This window comes from Rhynchophorus ferrugineus, unplaced genomic scaffold (genome assembly GCF_030347505.1).
Source record: "Rhynchophorus ferrugineus isolate W39M unplaced genomic scaffold, kcgeb_rfMv2 rfM10, whole genome shotgun sequence".
Classification (NCBI taxonomy): Eukaryota; Metazoa; Arthropoda; class Insecta; order Coleoptera; family Curculionidae; genus Rhynchophorus; species Rhynchophorus ferrugineus.
This window is the reverse complement of record NW_027472589.1, coordinates 6881233-6900322: the sequence shown is the minus strand read 5'-3', so window position 1 is coordinate 6900322 and position 19090 is coordinate 6881233. Positions and strand designations below refer to the sequence as shown.

The following is a 19090-nucleotide window of genomic DNA, read 5'->3' as shown; positions in this document are numbered from 1 at the left end:
TCAACGTTATCATTTTAATAGTAGATCTTCTCCAATTACAATGGCTGGATCTCCATGAGAGGCGAAGACTTGCCACCGTAGTTATTTTTGTTGAAAGTAGATCAGCTGAGGACAGAAGATATAGTGCTGGACCCAGTACACTATCTTGCTCCCCGAATATATTGCATGTAATTCGGTATGTTCATGGCCCTTTTTTTACAGTGAATACGACAATCTGTGAGGTAAAATTTTAATAGCTCATAATCCCGATGGGGAAGAAGTCTCTTTAATTTAACCTGCATCCCGTATGTTATATTTTATCAAAGGTCTAATATATGTCTAGGAATGAAGCTGAACAATATCTTTTGGCATTTAAGGCCATATTTATATTGTTTTGTTCCATGCTTATTGCGAAATCGAAATTGGTGTTCTGGAATGATCTTTTTTTTTTATTGTACAATTGCGTTTCTTTATGTCCAGTTTCTCAAAAACTTTTGAGATTATCGTTAATAAACTTATAGGCCGGCAAAAGGTGGTGACATCTTCTGATGTTTTCCCTGGGTTGAGAATCATTATTATTTGTGCTATTTTCCAGATGCTAGGAAAATAAATAGTTCGTAATATAGCATTAAATATGAACGTTAGTAATTTTACATTTCCGATTATTAGATCATATCCAGGTGCTCTTTGGCAATTAATCTCTCTGATTATAATTTGTTGAGCTTCTTTGAAATGGCGAACTTAGGAAGCTAGTAATTTTATTTTCGTCATCTTGAGATAGCACAGATGGGAAGGGTTTAATAGTATATTACACCGCAAGGGCCCGAGACCCGAGGCGAAGCCGAAGGAATCATAACGAGCGGGGCCGAGATTTCAACTTTTGGCCCGTGTGGTGTATACGATTTTTTTAGAGGAGGTGGAAATTACGTTATTAACAACATGATGATTATTGATGATTATTTTTGAGGTTAGAGGTAGCAACGTTGACAGCGGTAAATCATTTGTTGTAGCGACAGAATAATAACTTTTAAATTTATACTCTTAACTAGTCCCTAGTTAAAAGTATAAATACGCATTAGAAATTCTTTCCTCCCGCCGTTATAGAGGAGGCGGGTGTACTTCTCACAGGGAGTAAATGCTTAACTTTCTTCCCTGTATGAAATGATCCAGGGATGAAAGTACGTACTTTCGACCGAGGTATGCAAAAAAATAAATTTTTGAAATACTCTTGAGATGTTGGCCTTTTCTTTATTACTACGAGCCCAATTATTTTCATCTATTTTAATAGGATGGTTATGCTGTTATATATATTCACAATGAATAATGTGTAGTGTCAGTTGGTGTCAGATTTTCTAAGTATACCTGAATGGCTTGGTTTTGTTCATTTTGGATCAACTCGTTCAGATCTTTTATTGCTTTATTAAATGTTCTTTTATTTTCTTCAATTCTTAGCTGTCGCCATTTGTTTCGCAATTTTATTTTTTCTGCAATTATTTCAAATTGTACTTGATGTTGTTTGTATGTTTTTTTTGGAAATATTTCACACTTAGAAGTCGCAAAATATGCGGCGTCCTGTATATTTTTAGTAATATTACTGCTGTTACTATATCAATTTCGGTTTGTACTGGAAAGTTTAAAGAGATGGTTCTGTGTAATTTTCCTCTAAATATATTAAACAGAAATAACAGAAAGGCCCGTGGCTAAGGCTGTACAATGCTCTGAAAGTAATAATGTGCCTATGACTTATATTAAAAAAAAAAACTAAATCTCAGTCCGTATATGATAGGTTAATATAAAAAAAATCAATGAAGTTTTGTCTATTTATTATGAAGAATGCCAACAAACACGTTAACCAGTGTTTATAAATGTCAAGCATGTGGCTTTCGTAGTATATTATTTTTATCGCACAATATTTATCAAGCACCATGACTAAAAAAAAATCCGTAATTAACCGGTCACATGGTGATGACACAGTGTAGAATACGCGATCCTCAAGTCCCGCCATGCAAGCACGCCAAGCACAGAGAAAAAAACGCGGAATTTTCCATCAGCGATCCTTTACGCGGTCCTGGCCGACCACGATAAATCATATTTATTTTTTTATTATGATAATTGACACACGGTAGTCGACCGTCTATTGTTTCAAGCTGTGTGGGATCGCGTTGTATCACTCCGTGTTTTTTTGCCTCCACCTTCTGATCGTCTTTCAGGTTCTCGCTCTCTTGCACCCCCTTTGTGCTGGTTTTAATCATAGAGAAATAGAGATATGACTTTATAGGAAATTTTGGGGAAATGTTTCGCGACGCTAAACAAGTAGATGTCGCTACTTTTAACTTATTGTTGTAATCGTTATGCTATGAGTCGCGACGGGATCCGATCGGTTCACTACGTCTCTATAGCGCAAAAAAAATGTTTCGGGCGGCATTTATATGCCTAATTTAAGGAACAGTGCATTTGGAATTTTATAATTTTTAGAGATTAAGTTATTAGTTCATTAGTTATCAATCAATAAGTCGGTAGTACAATAGGTAAAGTGAATTCCGGATCTAGAAAGTGTTGTGTATCCGGATGCACAGATAGTAGATAAATGTAGAATCGTTTTATTTCGAAGAAGCATTTAGTTGATAATGTTGAGAATTCTAAACTGACTGGATTAACCATCGAATAAATTTATAATCGTTACAGCGTGTTTTGTTGTTGTAAGTTATGTTTTTTCATGTTAATAATCATATAAAATATCAAATATTTATTTTTTTAATTTAGAAATTAAATCCTTTCCGAAAGAAGCTACACAAACGGCCATATACTTTTAATCTTGGATCAATTATTTGATAGTTGAAACTACACTAAAATAATAGCTCCTGAATGCAATCTTTTTAAGAGAGGATTAGCCAAAGTTAAAAAAGAAAAGAAAAAAGAAATAAGAATCAAAATTTAAAAAAAAGAATGATCAAATAATTAAGATACCGTTGACAAATTAACTTTTTTAAACGAGAAATGTAATTCTGCAGAAGAAGCTATTTTACTTGCAGAGAATCTTAAGTTTCTAATCATTCCTCGAACTTCTGAAGACACATTATGAGTGAATGAAATAATTCGCTACATTCGCAATTAATCCAGTTTTTGTAACTAATCTCCATATTAACTCTTATTTCTTATTTTTTATCTACAAAGTAGGAACATCCTTTAGAAGAAAATCAGGGGTCAATTTTGTATGAACTAATGGAACTCCGGTAAATATCAATTGATCTCTCTCCAGGGAAAATTTCCTTTACTCGTTCAGTCTGTTCAATAAGACAATTTATTTTCCTCAAGTTGGCTACACGTTAATTGATATATATGAATAAACTTATTATTATATAATCACAATTAGTAATCGAGTGCAATAGTTATTTTATAAGATTTTTACACAGCTGCCAACAATATACACTGGGCATTTTGGTGCAAAGCGATTCAGGAATGAATTAGTGCTTAAATTTTAACAAAGAATAAGAACAAATTTGTTAAAGTGAACCAAAAGGAGGGATGTATTATCAGGAGTTGAGAAATTGCAACTTCACTTTATAGCTTCAATAGCAGATGTTCCTATATGAACAAACGAGGCAAGGCAACATCACATGCCCCAGAAAATTGTTTTATAATATTGTCAGTAGTTCTTTGAGCTATCCTTCTTATTTTTTCTCACGATATTGCCACGTCGATAATATAACATGTTTTTTATCAAACGTCTTTAACAAACTATAAATTTAAAACCTTTTATTTGTACAGAATTTAATGATCTTCCAGATAGAATGCTAAAAATAATATGCACCATATACTTTTGGATAAAACAGGTAAACAGAATTTTAACGGATAATATTTATATTTTATACATAATTTGTAGTTTTACAAATTATATTTATTTCATTCATAGACGTTTGTTTAATAAATTTATTTCAGAAATTAAATTTTATTGGTCAATTAAACGTGACGTCAAGGTAGTCACGTGCCAAACTTTATCACAGAGCCAATCAAATGCCTTCACAGCAAAATGTTTTCCTCACTGGTGCCTATAATGGAGATTTAAATTGACCAATCAAATTACGTGAATGGCCTATTATAGCTCCATCTGGATGTTGGGCAAAGCAAAACTTTTCTCCAGAGTCCCCTATTGAGTTGTCTCTCTATTAATCTATGGTTTTAATTGCGCCTCAAGATGGATGAGACTGGGCCTCGGGAATTCTCTGCATTTACTCGAAATATAATCCCAATGATGCCATCAGTATTTTTTTACGGCGATATCACTCACTCACATACATACAGTCGGTTTCTATTGTGTTTTGTATCATGCACATGTCTCGCGTTAATGAACAAGCTACTCCAAATAGTATAATTATCTTTTATTTGCATAATAAATAAGACGGTACGCAGTTAAAAATCTAATCTAACCGTAGTAGCGTAATCTGTTCTGAGTCTTATCGAATCCGCTCAGGAAATTTTAACTGGAAGACGCAATAATTTCGTGGAATAAAAGAAATACTCAAAATCGTAACGAAATTAATTATACAAATAATATTATCAATGATTTATATCGCCAGATATGAGAAGTGAGTAAATGTAAACTTAGTGCTGAACTGTTTTAGGAACGGTACACTAGATCTTCAACTATTTTGCAATGTTAAAAACTATACAAGATAAAAAGTGTGGTAAAAAATCAGTAAAATAAAATATTAAGTCTGACGTTATATTTAATGTTTACTGGCTATAATTTTTATTTAGGTTAGTTTCGTAACCTTTAATATGTTTAGAATGGTGGAGTTATTACAATTACCAGCTGTAGAAATTAAGTCATATGTCTAATAACTAAGAAAGAAATCAGCAAGTACCTTAAAATAAAACTATCAACGTTGCAAGTTTAATTGCAGGATCGATATTCTATGATTTATCACGGATAGAGACAGTTATTGATAAATGAATTATTACCAGTAAATATATCTTAAAATAACTTTTAATGCAGTTGTTCTAATAAAACTAATTTCCATGATTTGCTTCCTTGAATATTTAATTGTATATTCAATTTATTGTATAAGTGGACTCCATAGATTTCAAATACTTGCACTTATGCCAAAACTTCTCTTAATCTCCAAAACATCTCAGGGATTCATTCTTCGGGAAAGCCTTGAGCTCCTAAGAAATTGATTTACAATCAAATCTGAGTTTTTCTTGGGTACAGAAAAAAATTATAGGGGCTACGTCTCGCGAATAACGAAGTTGTTTTTGGTAAAGACTCACGAATAAATGATGAGATATGAGCAGATGAATTATCCTCGTGCAAAAGCGATGAATTATTTGTTCATATTATCATAGCCAATTGTTTCATTTTGCTCTGGGTTTGTTGACGTGTTGGGAAGACTTCTGTAAACATAAATTATTGTCCTCCTTAGTAGAGTGGGCTCCATAGATTTCAAATATTTGCACTTATGCCAAAACTTCTCCCAAAGTCCAAAACATCTCTGCGATTCATTCTTCGGGAAAGCCTTGAGCTCCTAAGAAATATAGGGGCTACGGCTAGAGAAATAAGGAAGTTGTTATATATATATATATATACATGTATATATATATATATATATATATATATATATATATATGTATATATATATATATATATTCTGCTCTGCTAATTTTCTGCTCCATTTTTTACAAAAAAAGAATAGTGTTAAGATAATGTTATTACCTTAATTGTTGACGAAAACGCAAATGACCAATATCGCTGAAAATGTATAGATTTTTTCTGGACATGTTTACCAATCCTACAGGCCAAATAATTGTGCTCAATATACCTCAAAGCATGAGCAACAGGTATATGTATCTAGATTTCAATACAAGAACAATGAAGCAGGAAATATGTCAGCACGGCATAAAATATCAGAGAGACTTGGCACTAGCACTGAATGCAGCAGGAGGACAAGCATGTGAGGGTGTGAGATGAGATATTTCAAGGATGCTCACAGATGGAAGCTCCCTCTGTTTGTTAGTCCAACTTATAAACTGTTTGTTTGCTGGACACAGCTGTGTCCAGCAAACAAACAATTTATAAGTTGAACCACAAAGTGGCTTATTGTTTTGAAGCAGATTGTCATGGTGCAGAATCGAGAAGAACAAATACCCATTCTCGTTATTTTTAAACAGAACTCGTATTAAAATATCATTTTAGTACAATTACCATTCTTATATCAACTGTACTAATGGATACAGTCTAAAACATTTATGCAAAACGAATAATTTCCATTGCACTCGATTGCATTTCGATATAAGTATCATCAATCTCTTGTACTTAAACCAGAACATTAATAGTTCTTGTATTCTAAAGTCTTTTACATCATATAATTGATGCAGTCGGTAGGATTTTAATCAATAAACCGAAATCAAATTCATTATCAAGAACAATAAGACTGGTTAAAGTTGAATTGGAATCGTTCCACAGTTACTTCAAGCATTCCTTGGAGTAGTGAGGTGATATTCCGGCCAAATTATCGTAGCTGAAGCTGTGAGATCACAGAAGGTGGACTTTAGTTGCTGTGAATTAATATAGTCTACTGGAAGTTGGTTCAGTTCGGGGAGAACTGTCACCAAAATTTGGAAAATCATTTCATAGGGGGACATCATTGAAATTTGGATAGAAACAGTTGAATTTCGAAGATCCTCAAAGGCAAACTGGCGGGCGAAGATACAACCGATACTATGATAAACAATTTTACAACAACTACAAGCTTTCCAGCCGGAATAACGACCCGGTACATTTTTTATTATAAAAACTGTGTTTTATTCTTGTACTGACTTCTGACTTATGAATACTTATCAAATATTTTTTCCGAATATATAATATTTTACTTAATATCCGTGCAATGTTGCCGGTTGTCGCGAATTATCCTCGAACCTTACCGAACAAAAAACCAATTAATCAAAGTAAACGCGGAAAAAAGCTAACGAAAAAGCTCCGAACCCAAACAGGACGGGACAAATACAGGAATAAACGCGGCGGGCGGGTGCGCCCGCGAATTATTTAAATTAAATCCACCGCGGCCACCTCGGATCATTATAATAATGAAATTAAGCATGTAATATTAAAGGCTGCGCCTTTGTTTTCCATTCCTGCCTTTATTGGTCGATGGTGTTGCGATGGTCGATGGATGTTGACATTTACATCACCATTGTCGACCAAATTCCGTTTTTACGTGTACGTGGTTTCAGGACGGGATGTTTTAGCGCAGAAGGGGAGGTGGAAGTATGTAATAAAAGCGACGATATTTACAGAACGATTTTTATTGCGCTCAATCCTCGTTCTTGGATATCGTAATTACCATATACAGAGTGGGCTGTGATAATGTTCTTGTTTGAAATTTAAATATCAAAATATATTAACTTTGTGAATGGAAAAACTGGAATTGACCAGCAAGAACAGATTAACTCTTATTAACTGTATAATTAAAGACATCGTTGGGATATCTTTCACCAGATAACTCGATGGTCATTATTTCAATGGGCTTTAAAAGTTGAACACATTCTGTTACGATAGTCCATTCGCTAAGAAATAAAAACTGTTTTGCTCTTCTTACTAGTCAACAAAATAAACTGTTTAATATTAAAGTAGAGTTTCCCTATCAGAAAATGTATTTATTACAAATATTAACATACTTTATTCACCTCTTTACGACTAAAATTTTTGCTACTGCTACTGTAAAAAATTCTTCAAATCTTTTGGATCTATGTAATTTCTGAAACCTTTGGAACCTAATTTTAGTTTTCAAGATTTTAGGAAAAAAGTTTCGACAAACAAGAGGCTTGGACAAAAATCGTGAAAGTTTATTAAAAAAGTATTACCTATTATACCAGTCCAAAGTATTACCTATTATGCCAGTCAAAAAAGTATCTTACTATTTATCATTTACAAATTAATTTTTTTGTCCTCGAAAACCAGCGTTCCAAAATGCTGTTATATTAATTTACAATATATAGTTATTCACAAGCAAACTACAAAAAAAACATAAAACCACATATATTACATATAAATCTATATAAGCATAAATTCGGCGCATTACTTTCAAGGTCGAGGCTAGGACGGAAGGCCAGAATGTTAAAAATCAGTCGAATGAACTAGTAGAACCGAAAATAGTAACTAAAAGTAAATGACTGAAACAGTCTATAGTAAATGGTAATAAAATCAGTCGGACCGAAAATAGCGACTGAAACAGTCGATAGTAAAAAGTAGTCAATTACTGAACAGTCGATAATCGATTTCAGTCGGTTGTCGTCATCAACACTAACTAAAACACTGGTTTTATTATGTTCTGGTCAGTCTTAAAAATATTGTTACATAGTGATTACGTTCAAGATCTCCACCATCGCGTGTTTAAGGTATATATGTTTCAAAAGTTTTTAAATAGTTCTTAAAAGTACATTATAAAGTCATTTTCAGTAATATATGGGTGTGTATGGACGTCAGAAGGTACAATATAATTTTCAGAGAACATTTTAGTCCTCGTTATTTCTTAAAAGTGCCACACAAAACATTACTTTAATGGCATGAATAACATCTACAATCGTTAAGTTCTAACACTTGATGGGCAAGACCAATTATTTATTTTCAAAGGTCTGAGAAAGCAAAAGGATCTGTGTTGAAATTGTTTTTTACCCTCCATTTTGTTTCCCAAATAGTCCAAATACTTCTTAACAAAATGTAGGCGTATTTAGCACTTGTGGATTTATGGTCACTTACATCCACGTTATTAAATGGGCCTTGCTACTTAAAATTAGCAAAGATATCGAACCTTACCTCTACAAATAGCAAGGATTTCCTCTGAATTAACGAAGATAAAAAATATGGTGCATTTGTATTCAGCTTAACAAATACGAGAATAAGAAACCTTTTATATTAAAGGCTCAACAGGTAAAATATAATGACAGATCCAAAAAAAAAGTATCTGCAGCAATTTATTAACAGGAACAGAGCACTGATTGGTACTGAGAAAACTATAAAGATCAAGCAGATTCAAAAATCTCCTAATCATACGGAATGAGATAGGAAAGCGAGTAAAACGAAACAGAAATAACTAAAAATATATTTTGATGCAACACAAATAAATAATATTTGAATTTTATATTTGAATATATTAAATACATTCTACCTAATATGTTTAGTTTAACAAGTTACACGCTAAAATGGTTGAAAAAGAAAACAAGACGAAGCGACACCGACAACTACAGAATCTTGACGAGACTGGAACCATTTTAGTTAATGAACATAGTAGGCTAACGGAAATTACTCATAAATATCAATGAGGCAAGGATGTCGATGACAGAAATCTAATATTTTAAATATGTACTATCAAGATAAATTAATTCTACACGTGAAAAGAAAATTAATTCAGAAAAAAGTATGGTCCACCTTGAACGCTGGTAATAGCATAACAGGTTTAACTGAAAATTCGAACATCTATATAGAAAAACAAAAAAAAAACCTGAATAAAATGATCAACGTTATTCCGAGTATATATAAAAATATAGTAGGAAAAACAGATACAAAGAGTTAGGCTGTGAACATAAAAATTGGTGCAGTTTCTCGAAAATTACATTGAAGACAACTAGAGAGATTACTCAGACCAATGAAAAGAAGCTGCTCGAATAGAATCATCTTCCATCATGATAACGTAAACCCTACACTTCTTTGATGATCAGTCAAAAATTCACCAAAGTATAATGCAGATATAGCAGCTTTGATTAACATTTGTTGCAGTCCTTGCCGCCTCATATTTGGTTTAAATAAATTCATTTTAAAATGTTTAGGACTTAAATTCACACCAAAACAGGTCCTAGTATCATATGACGTCAGTCTAGAGTTAGTATATAATAGAGTTGGGTACGAAAACATAAAAAAAAACCTAGAAATCGTAAGCTTGTTGGAATAACACCAATATATCTATAAATACTGGTACAATAAGTCAATAATCGACACTAGAGCAGCAGCGGTTATTGAAAAGGCGTTTGAAGAATTAAAATATCGCCCTGCTATATACCTAGATGTTGACTAGCTTTTTACTGGGTATAAAATTTTTGGGACTGATAAACAAGATGGATAAATTGTTGTCATGGAACTACCGCCACTTGTTGGAATCTTACTTTCAAAAGAAAGAAAATTTACAATTTCGCATGAATTATCTTGTCAATCGTCATTATCATTATTAAATGTTTTTTTCACGACTTCTGCGTATTGATTAAATTTAATTAGTACGAATGTTGTCACTAGTTAGGGTAACAATTGTAACTATAGCAAACTTCGGCCTATCGTAATGTCTCTAAGAACCTGATTAGATCGACTGCAGGATTGCACTTCGAGTCATTTTACTGTTATTGCATCACTACTAAAAGAGAGCTTAGAAAGAAGGTTTCTAACCTGTAAGTAGTACGAGTAAAGATGATGATTTTATTGTTTTTGCGAACACAGATACTGTCCAACTACAGTTATAAAAAATGGAATTAGAATTAGTCAACTTTCTAAATAATGAAAACAAAAAAAAGTTTACCATCCTTGAATGCCATCCAAGTATAAAAAATACCTTTATACAATCTAAGACAAGTTTGTGCCCATCAGGATCAGTAGAAGGATCGTTTTCTTTAGCAAATTTTATTCCCTTCAAAGTTTTTTGTACATACGTCACAAAACCTGCCACAAATTGTAAATTCATTTTAGAATTAAACAATATTTTCCTTCTCATTTCATTTTCATTTTCACTCTTCTTTGTTTTATATTAGTCTGATGACTATGGACGATATTTCGCCGTACTCCAAGCGTTCCGAGCTCGATCGATAATGGGTTCGTGTTTTCGCAGCAACAACCAAACAACAACAATGGGAAAAGTTACGTAAAAGCGCGAAGTGGCGAGATAGGTAGTTCTGCAATGAATCGCAACTTTTAATAGTAAACAGAAACACCTGTGCGTATTAATATCAATCCCCGGTGTTACGTAACCCGGCACTCGGAGAGGTAACGACTTGATTGAAGAACAATTATCGAGACCGGTTAGTCGATTTCCTCTCGTAATTTCCTTTTATTTTGTCGAGTTGTTTTCGTATTCGCTATTGCCGGCGAGTTTATTCACACTTACGACTGGTCTGAGTACATTGTGTTATCTTGTAGTAAGAGAGGAAAGTTAGTACAATATAGGTATTAAAATAAAATAAATAAAAAACGGTAATTAGAAACAAGTATTGAGTAAGAATCTTGAATTTAATGGAATACAACTAATACTGAATTAACAGTAAGGTGGGTTGATGAACGTAGTCTTTCATGATTCAACAAATCTCTCCATAACTATTCCTGATACGTTACTTCATTCTTAGACTGGTCTGGGTACATTGTATTATCTCGTAATAAAAGATGAAAGTTCGTACAATACAGGTATTAAAATAAAACAAATAAAAAACAGTAATTAGAAACAAGTATTGAGTAAGAATCTTGAATTTAATGGAATACAACTAATACTGAATGAATAGTAAAGGTGGGTTGATGAACGTAGTCATTCATGATTTAACAAATCTCTCCATAACTATTCCTGATACGTTACTTCATTCTTAGACTGGTCTGGGTACATTGTATTATCTCGTAATAAAAGATGAAAGTTCGTACAATACAGGTATTAAAATAAAACAAATAAAAAACAGTAATTAGAAACAAGTATTGAGTAAGAATCTTGAATTTAATGGAATATAATTCTTGCTCTATATGCTTTAGGTTCTAATAAAAGTTTTATATGACGAAATACGTATAAATGATAGAACTAATACTGAATGAATAGTAAGGTGGGTTGATGAACGTAGTCATTCATAATTTAATAAATCTTTTCATAACTATTCCTGATACGTTACTTCATACTTAGAATGGCCTGGGTATATTTTATTATCTCGTAATAACAGATATAAGTTAGTACAATATAGGTATTAAAATAAAACATATAACAAACAGTAATTAGAAACAAGTACAGAGTAATATTCTTGAATTTAATGGAATATAATTCTTGCTCTATATGCTTTAGGTTCTAATAAAAGTTTTATATGACGAAATACGTATAAATGATAGAACTAATACTGAATGCATAGTAAGGTGGGTTGATGAACGTAGTCTTTCATGATTTAACAAATATCTCCATAACTATTCCTGATACGTTACTTCATACTTAGAATGGCCTGGGTATATTTTATTATCTCGTAATAACAGATATAAGTTAGTACAATATAGGTATTAAAATAAAACAAATAAAAAACAGTAATTATAAACAAGTATTGAGTAAGATTCTTGAATTTAATGGAATATAATTCTTGCTCTACATGTTTTAGTTCCCCATAAAAGTTTTATATGACGGAATACGTATAAATGATAAAAGTAATACAAAATTAATAGTAAGGTGGGTTGATGAACGTAGACTTTTTAATTTTATAAACCCCTACATAACTATCCTTAGTAATTTTATTTATATTTAGACTGGTCTGAGTGCAGTGTATTACTTTGTAATAACAGACGAAAGTTAGGAGTTGAGGAAAGGTACTATATTTGAATAAAAATTAAATAAATACAATTAATAAAAGTAATGAGGGTTGATGACATTAAATTATGATTCTCTACATTAAATACATTGAATTAATTCTCTAAATCTCTACATAAATATTGCTGATGAGTTAATAGTTATGATGAGAAAAGTTTCTATAATATATTTATTAAAACAGAGTCAATAAAAATGAGTGATTAGAAACAAGTACTGAGTAATATTCTTCAATTTAATTGACCTGAGCATCACTTTAGACGATGGAATAAGTAAAAATGTCTAAATATAAAAATGAACCAAAAGTAAAGTGGGTTGATGAAAATGCACTGTTTTTATTTGCTGAAAAAAAAATTAGAAATAAGTCTTGAGTGGTTTTGAATTTAATTGAATATTTCTTGCTATATATAATTATATTCTCAATAACATGTCTTGATTCTCGATCTCCCTTTTCACAAATTCAAAAGCTTTGACACCATTATTTAAAAGAAAATTCTGAGGATAATGATAATGATGAAGATCATTTAGGTAAAATTACGGTTGTTTGGTGAATGAAATTACAGCTCTAGCAATACTGCGACTATTTAGTCGGATATAAAAGTCTTCTAACTTAATGTAACAAACATTTATGTAGAATTAGACGTTACGTTTATTATAAGTCATTTCACTGAAGATAAGAAATAAGCTAAACCAAATCTACCGAAGAACATAGTTGTCGTTATTGTTAAAAATGCAGATTTTAACCTTGTACTATGCTATAACATTTATCTCAAAGCAAGGTGGGGTGATGAAAAGAAACTCTTTCTCATTTCAATTTTAATTTAATACATTTTATATCATTTTGGTACATCTAAATGAAATTGATCATAGCCAAGACCATGCATAGAGCACTTATATCAGTTCCTATAAAAGTTTTGTTCTGGCTTAAGTTAATATTCACTTATATTCATTAAAATTACACAATTAGATACAATAAAACCTGAAAAGAATTTAGAAGAAAGTATAATTATAAAGAATTATAAGAAGTTATTGGCTTCTAACTCCGAATGAAGACAAATAATGGTTAAAAATAGCTCTGTCCTTATACTATATTTAATAGTTGGGTCAGAAATAAGGTGGGTTGATGAAAATAAAGTCTCCTAAATTAAATCAAACTCTCAGATAAGCTACGTCGGATCAGTTTTGTTTGATAAATATGTTTGGGTGGGCTAAATTTCTAGTGAATTGTGTACATTTTATGACATAATTCTACTAACAATTACACGAAAGTTTACTAAATGATGACGTACATAAAACCTTAAACATATAGTAGTATATAAATAAGATCTTTATAAGTAAGACATTTTACCAGAATTATAGATGTTTGTTGAATTTTTTGGCAAGAATATACTTTCTATATTGCTTTATTTTGTTAGTAATTCAAATAATACCAAATATTTTAATGCATTTAAAATTCCTTGAACATCCATGACATAATTTTGCTGATAATTGTGTGAAAGTTAATTGTATAGTGATATAAATAAAGCATTAAAAATAGAACGTTGTTGGAATCAACAACAGATATATTAACAGTTAAATATTAACAATAATAAGTAGTTTTAGACATTACGACCGCTTCTTACTGTGTGAAGGAAAAGTATCTTCAAATTACTTTCTAATAACTATAATACTGTTACTGTATTAATAAAATAATTAGAGTTTTTGGTAAATCAACTAAACAGGCCTAATTAGGGTTAGTTATTTATCAATATAATTGAGGATGAATGTTCAAGAGTGGAAAATAACACTTTTATCTACCAATATTGTACCGAAAATTAGCACAATTTCATTTTTTACATTTGATCGTTATTAAAGACAATCTTCATAATAAGTTCTGAGACAAATAACGATTCAAGACTGCTTAATCTCGTAAATTTCGTCTTTTATTTTCGAAAAGGCTTCAGGAGTGCCAGAGCCATCCACTTTCCAATAATGAAAACTTGTACATATTAACAGAATTCTTCGAAAAAGTTTCATAGACGGTTCCCTCATTATTTTCGTTGGAACATTCTCCTGGTAAATAATTATTAATTCCTTGTTAAGACAACTTCCAGTATTAGATCATAAAATGAGCGGATCCGCGTGTACGCTAACGAGCAATTAAAATATGGAGTATGCAACCAGCGTTCTTACATAATCAGCTTGTATCCGAGCTTGCCACTGCCTACGCCACGATGCAAAATGTCAGTTTATCTCTAATAAAGTAATTTCTATGCGTTTTTTGTTTTGTTGTTGATTGCTTACTATTCACTCTACGATATTTCATGGCGCTATGACGTGAAAGTTTACTGAATGAGGACAGAAATGAAGCTAAATTAAACGTAAAACGTTCCTACACGGTTCGAAGCTATGTACACGGTACTGCGGAATTATTTAATATGATTAATAAAGATGTTCGTTCAATAATTAATGTATTAATTTACGTACATGTCACAAGTGTATGAAATAAAACGTGTATATTGACAGTTAATCAGTATTTATTACAGATAATTTTGATATTTTTATTGTTTTTCGTTGGTTTTATCTCTTAAAGATTTACTATACAATAAATATGATGATGTAACATGAAATGTTCATAGTAAATAATATTATGTATTGGTTCACATAGTAAAAGTTTCTCGTATCTTACAAAAGGTGACATAGCTTTTCTGAAAATAATTTGGTGTTACATTTTTATATGCGGTCATATAATTTTATATTATTTCAGTATTCGAATAATTTATAAAATGTTTACATGTACTATCTTAAATTATTTTACTACAAATAATGTATATTTATTTTAGGTTATTCTATATACAGTGCGTTCATGATTGCATATACTTAAAATAATTTATTATCGAAAACGAAACCTCACTTTTTCTTGTAAAAGCGTTATATATTATTATTTTTGCGGTTATATTTAATGATCTTAGAAAAGTTCTCTGTTTGTTCTTCTAATTTTATCTTTTACCTCCATTTTCTGGTACTATAATTCTCAGATATATGTTAGAACCAATACTTATTCAATCATTTCAAATATTAATTTATACAGGTATAGTATATATGATGTATGGCATAGGAGTAGTGTATATTATATTACAATATTTCAAAATAAACTTTGAGGTTATAATAACAATAAATGAAATGATTCTATTGAAATACATAGCATTTGTTTTAGAATCAACCATTATGTACATAGGTAAAAATTTTATCCAAAATAATATTTGACTTTACTTCTGTCTTGTAATGACTTCTAGCTTGTTCATTATGTAACATATAATCAACACGATATCATATAACAGTATTTTGTCAAAATTTTACACAAATGATAGAAATATTACTTATGATTCTATATTATTATTTATTTTACTCAACAATAATATAATAGATATAATTTAATAATTAATATATAATATTAATATAATAATAACTTTAGGGTACATTTTATGGCTCGGTGAATGGAGGTAAAACGAAATGAACTAGTGGTGTTTACATTATGTGACCGTTATTTATTGAAGTAATATAAAATATAAAAATACAAATGATGCTTTGGCAGTCGACGGTGGCACGTTAAAATCAAGGAACTGTACTAATTATTGGGAAGATACTCTCAACTTGGCCTAAAATCAAAAGAGATTGGTTTAGTAGTCAAGCATAAAGCCAATTTGAACCTATAGGGTCTAAATACGATATTGCACTAAAACATCAAACAATTTAGTAATGCAACGCTACCAAAACAAAGTTCTTCAATTAATTACTAATAGTAATTGAAACGTAACCGACAAAGGAACAGCACGATGACATCAAAATCAAACGAATTTACTAAGTTATCAACGATTTCGCCTTAAAACATGAAGAAAGGTTAGTAAATCACAGAAACATGGAAGCAATATAGCTACTAGACAACACGTAGGAAATCAAAAGATTGTAGCGAACCAAACCACACGAACTTGTATAAGTTCTGAAGTGTTACAACTTTGGCTTAGCTTTACATATAGATGTTATTCTGTAGTTGTATCGCTTGAGTATTGAAGAAAATAAAACAGAACAGTAGTAATAAATTAACTTGTAGCGTAAGAAGTAATTAATTTAAAAAAATGTTAGATAAGATACCGGAGATACTATGAATTGTGAAAATATGAATCGATTATGATACAAAAACGAAAGTACTTGTTAAAATATTAAAATTATCTGTGTCGTGACGGATCATTTCTCGTCCATCGACGTTACGAACGACGTAGTTGTGTTATTGTCTCCGCGAAATGCCATTATTGGACCGACCGTTGCCTGGGTGGGCGGACGATTTTTTCAATCGTTGCAAGCTTGTTTGTCTAATATAAAGCGGGAAACATGATGGTGGGCGATAGACAGTTATCGAATGTACGTATGTTGTCTTTATGATGCATTTAATGTCGCCAGCGAGGCAGATAAGCAGTCGACTTTTTGTATGTCGAAGACGAGCGAACGAAAAACCACCATAGGCGGACGGAGATAGCGCGCACATGTAATGCTATTGCGTCTGGTGACTTTCTGTTGTGCTTCAAAAGACAGCCAAATGTAGCGTATCGTTATTCCCTATTGTTCAGCCATGGATTTACGGTCGGAGATAAGACTGCATTGAGTTGGGATAAATGATAACGGAGTATTTTGTTTCAAACCCTTCGATAAATTCGTCAAATCGCTTAAAAATTATGATGAGTGAATATGTGATTTAATAGATTACTTTTTCATATAAAATCTTCAGTAACAAAACCATCGGAAGCATTGCATATCATGTCAATTGTCTCCAAAAAAAAATCGAAAAGAAGGCTTTTAAAATTTCTTAAATACTGAAACAGCTACATCTCTAAAAAGGATGTAGATTGGGAAGAATCTTCTTAAAGGCTCATTCTTAAAGGCTGAAGCTTTGAGAATATGGTAGAAAAAGTTTTTTTTTCAAATATGTAGATTAGAATGATGCCTTAAATGAAATTACTTGCCTTGAGTGGTTTCGAAAGTATAAAAACAACAAATTTAAAGTCAAAGACCGAAGACCCAGAATAATAACAAATAAAAAAAATTAACAACTACACACACCATTGATCACACACCAATTTCTCAGATTTTAATGCCGCAATATTATAAAACGAGTTTAAAATGTGCATTATTACATAATGGAAATCATTATGCTTCATTGCATGTTGCTTATTAGCTTCATATATAGGAAGTTTATGAAAATCTTAACACAATTTTACAGAAAGTTAACTATAGAGCTCAATATTCGTGGCAGCGTTGAGATTTAAAAGTTGTCTCTTTGGTATGTGACTGTCACAAAGTTTTTGGGCAATTTACTTTCTTGTTGTTTCATTATAGAATAAAAGAGGTAAAGAGAGAGATACCAGGATGGTTAAAAATTTACAGAGGAAAGGTAAAGGAAATACAAACAACAAACACCTAACATTCAAATTTTGGTAATCATTGTAAGCAAAAATTGTAACGTATTGGTGAAAACTGAGAACTTGTACCAAAAATATAAGATTTTATTTGAATTTTGAAAAAGTCTTATTAAAAAGTATTACAAAACATCTGAAAATCCACTATCAATGATTTTGCCAGTATATATGTTAAAAAAATCCAGCAAAGAGGTAAAACTCGTTGAATTAAGCAGTTTCAGAATCTGATGGAACATCACCTAAATTTTGTAATATTGAAAAACAACTATCAGGTCCTGAGATATATTGGCAAGGACAATTTTAATTATTAAAAAACAAAAAGTATTGGAGTAAATTTAGTCATCCATGAAGTGTTTGATCTGACTCTAATCCAGATTATATTTTCATCAAATATAATTAACAGGTTTTTGGTCCCTACTATTACAAGATTTGTGAAAACTCACTACCAACGATTTTTACTGGTACATATGTGTAAAAGAAATCCAGATCATCATCAGTGCTAATCAAAAATTAAACCTGAAGACGTAAAGATTGCTGAATTACTTAAATGACAGTTTCAGAATCCCATGGAACATCACGTAGATATTGTAATAGTGCAAAGAAAAGACCCAGAGTGGTATCAGCGTATTATATTTTTAATCAAAAAAGTATTGTATTTACTCATCGATGAAAGTCTTGATCTGAGTAACATAGCGCATAGTTTTCGGGTATTTTGATAACTACATTCACTGATTCACGACCTAATGAATTTTCTAAATATCGAATTTATCGCTGTATATATCCAGCGGTTTTGCGGTTTTACGAAAATAAACAAAATACAATACAGCGCATGAAGATTACGACGGGATTTGGTTAAATAATGAAACAGAATCGTAAACTTTTTAAATACTGTATTTCATCATGTCGTATCATCATTCTTTTCATATTAGTGTTACAGATTTTCGCATAAACACATAAATTCAACTTCACTTGAATATCCTTAAACTTCAACATACACTTCCATTATAAATATAGACGTGCCAATTCAGATTTAATTATACTTCAATTAATTCTAAAATTAATCTAATACAAAAAAATTATCAGCTTTAT

The 19090-nt window shown here is 31.2% G+C and overlaps 2 protein-coding genes across 6 annotated transcripts in view; both read right to left on the bottom strand.

Annotated features, from left to right (window-relative positions):
* Positions 1-19090, bottom strand: part of Atx-1 (Ataxin 1) — a 280299-nt gene that overhangs the window by 62773 nt on the left and 198436 nt on the right. The window lies entirely within an intron of this gene.
* On the bottom strand, positions 1501-5402 carry LOC143204329 (uncharacterized). Its single transcript, XM_076416919.1, has 2 exons — positions 2366-5402; positions 1501-2312 (listed from the first exon to the last, which is right to left on the bottom strand). The coding sequence occupies exons 1-2, from the start codon at positions 2402-2404 to the stop codon at positions 1971-1973; spliced, it is 381 nt and encodes a 126-aa protein (XP_076273034.1). The 5' UTR covers positions 2405-5402; the 3' UTR covers positions 1501-1970.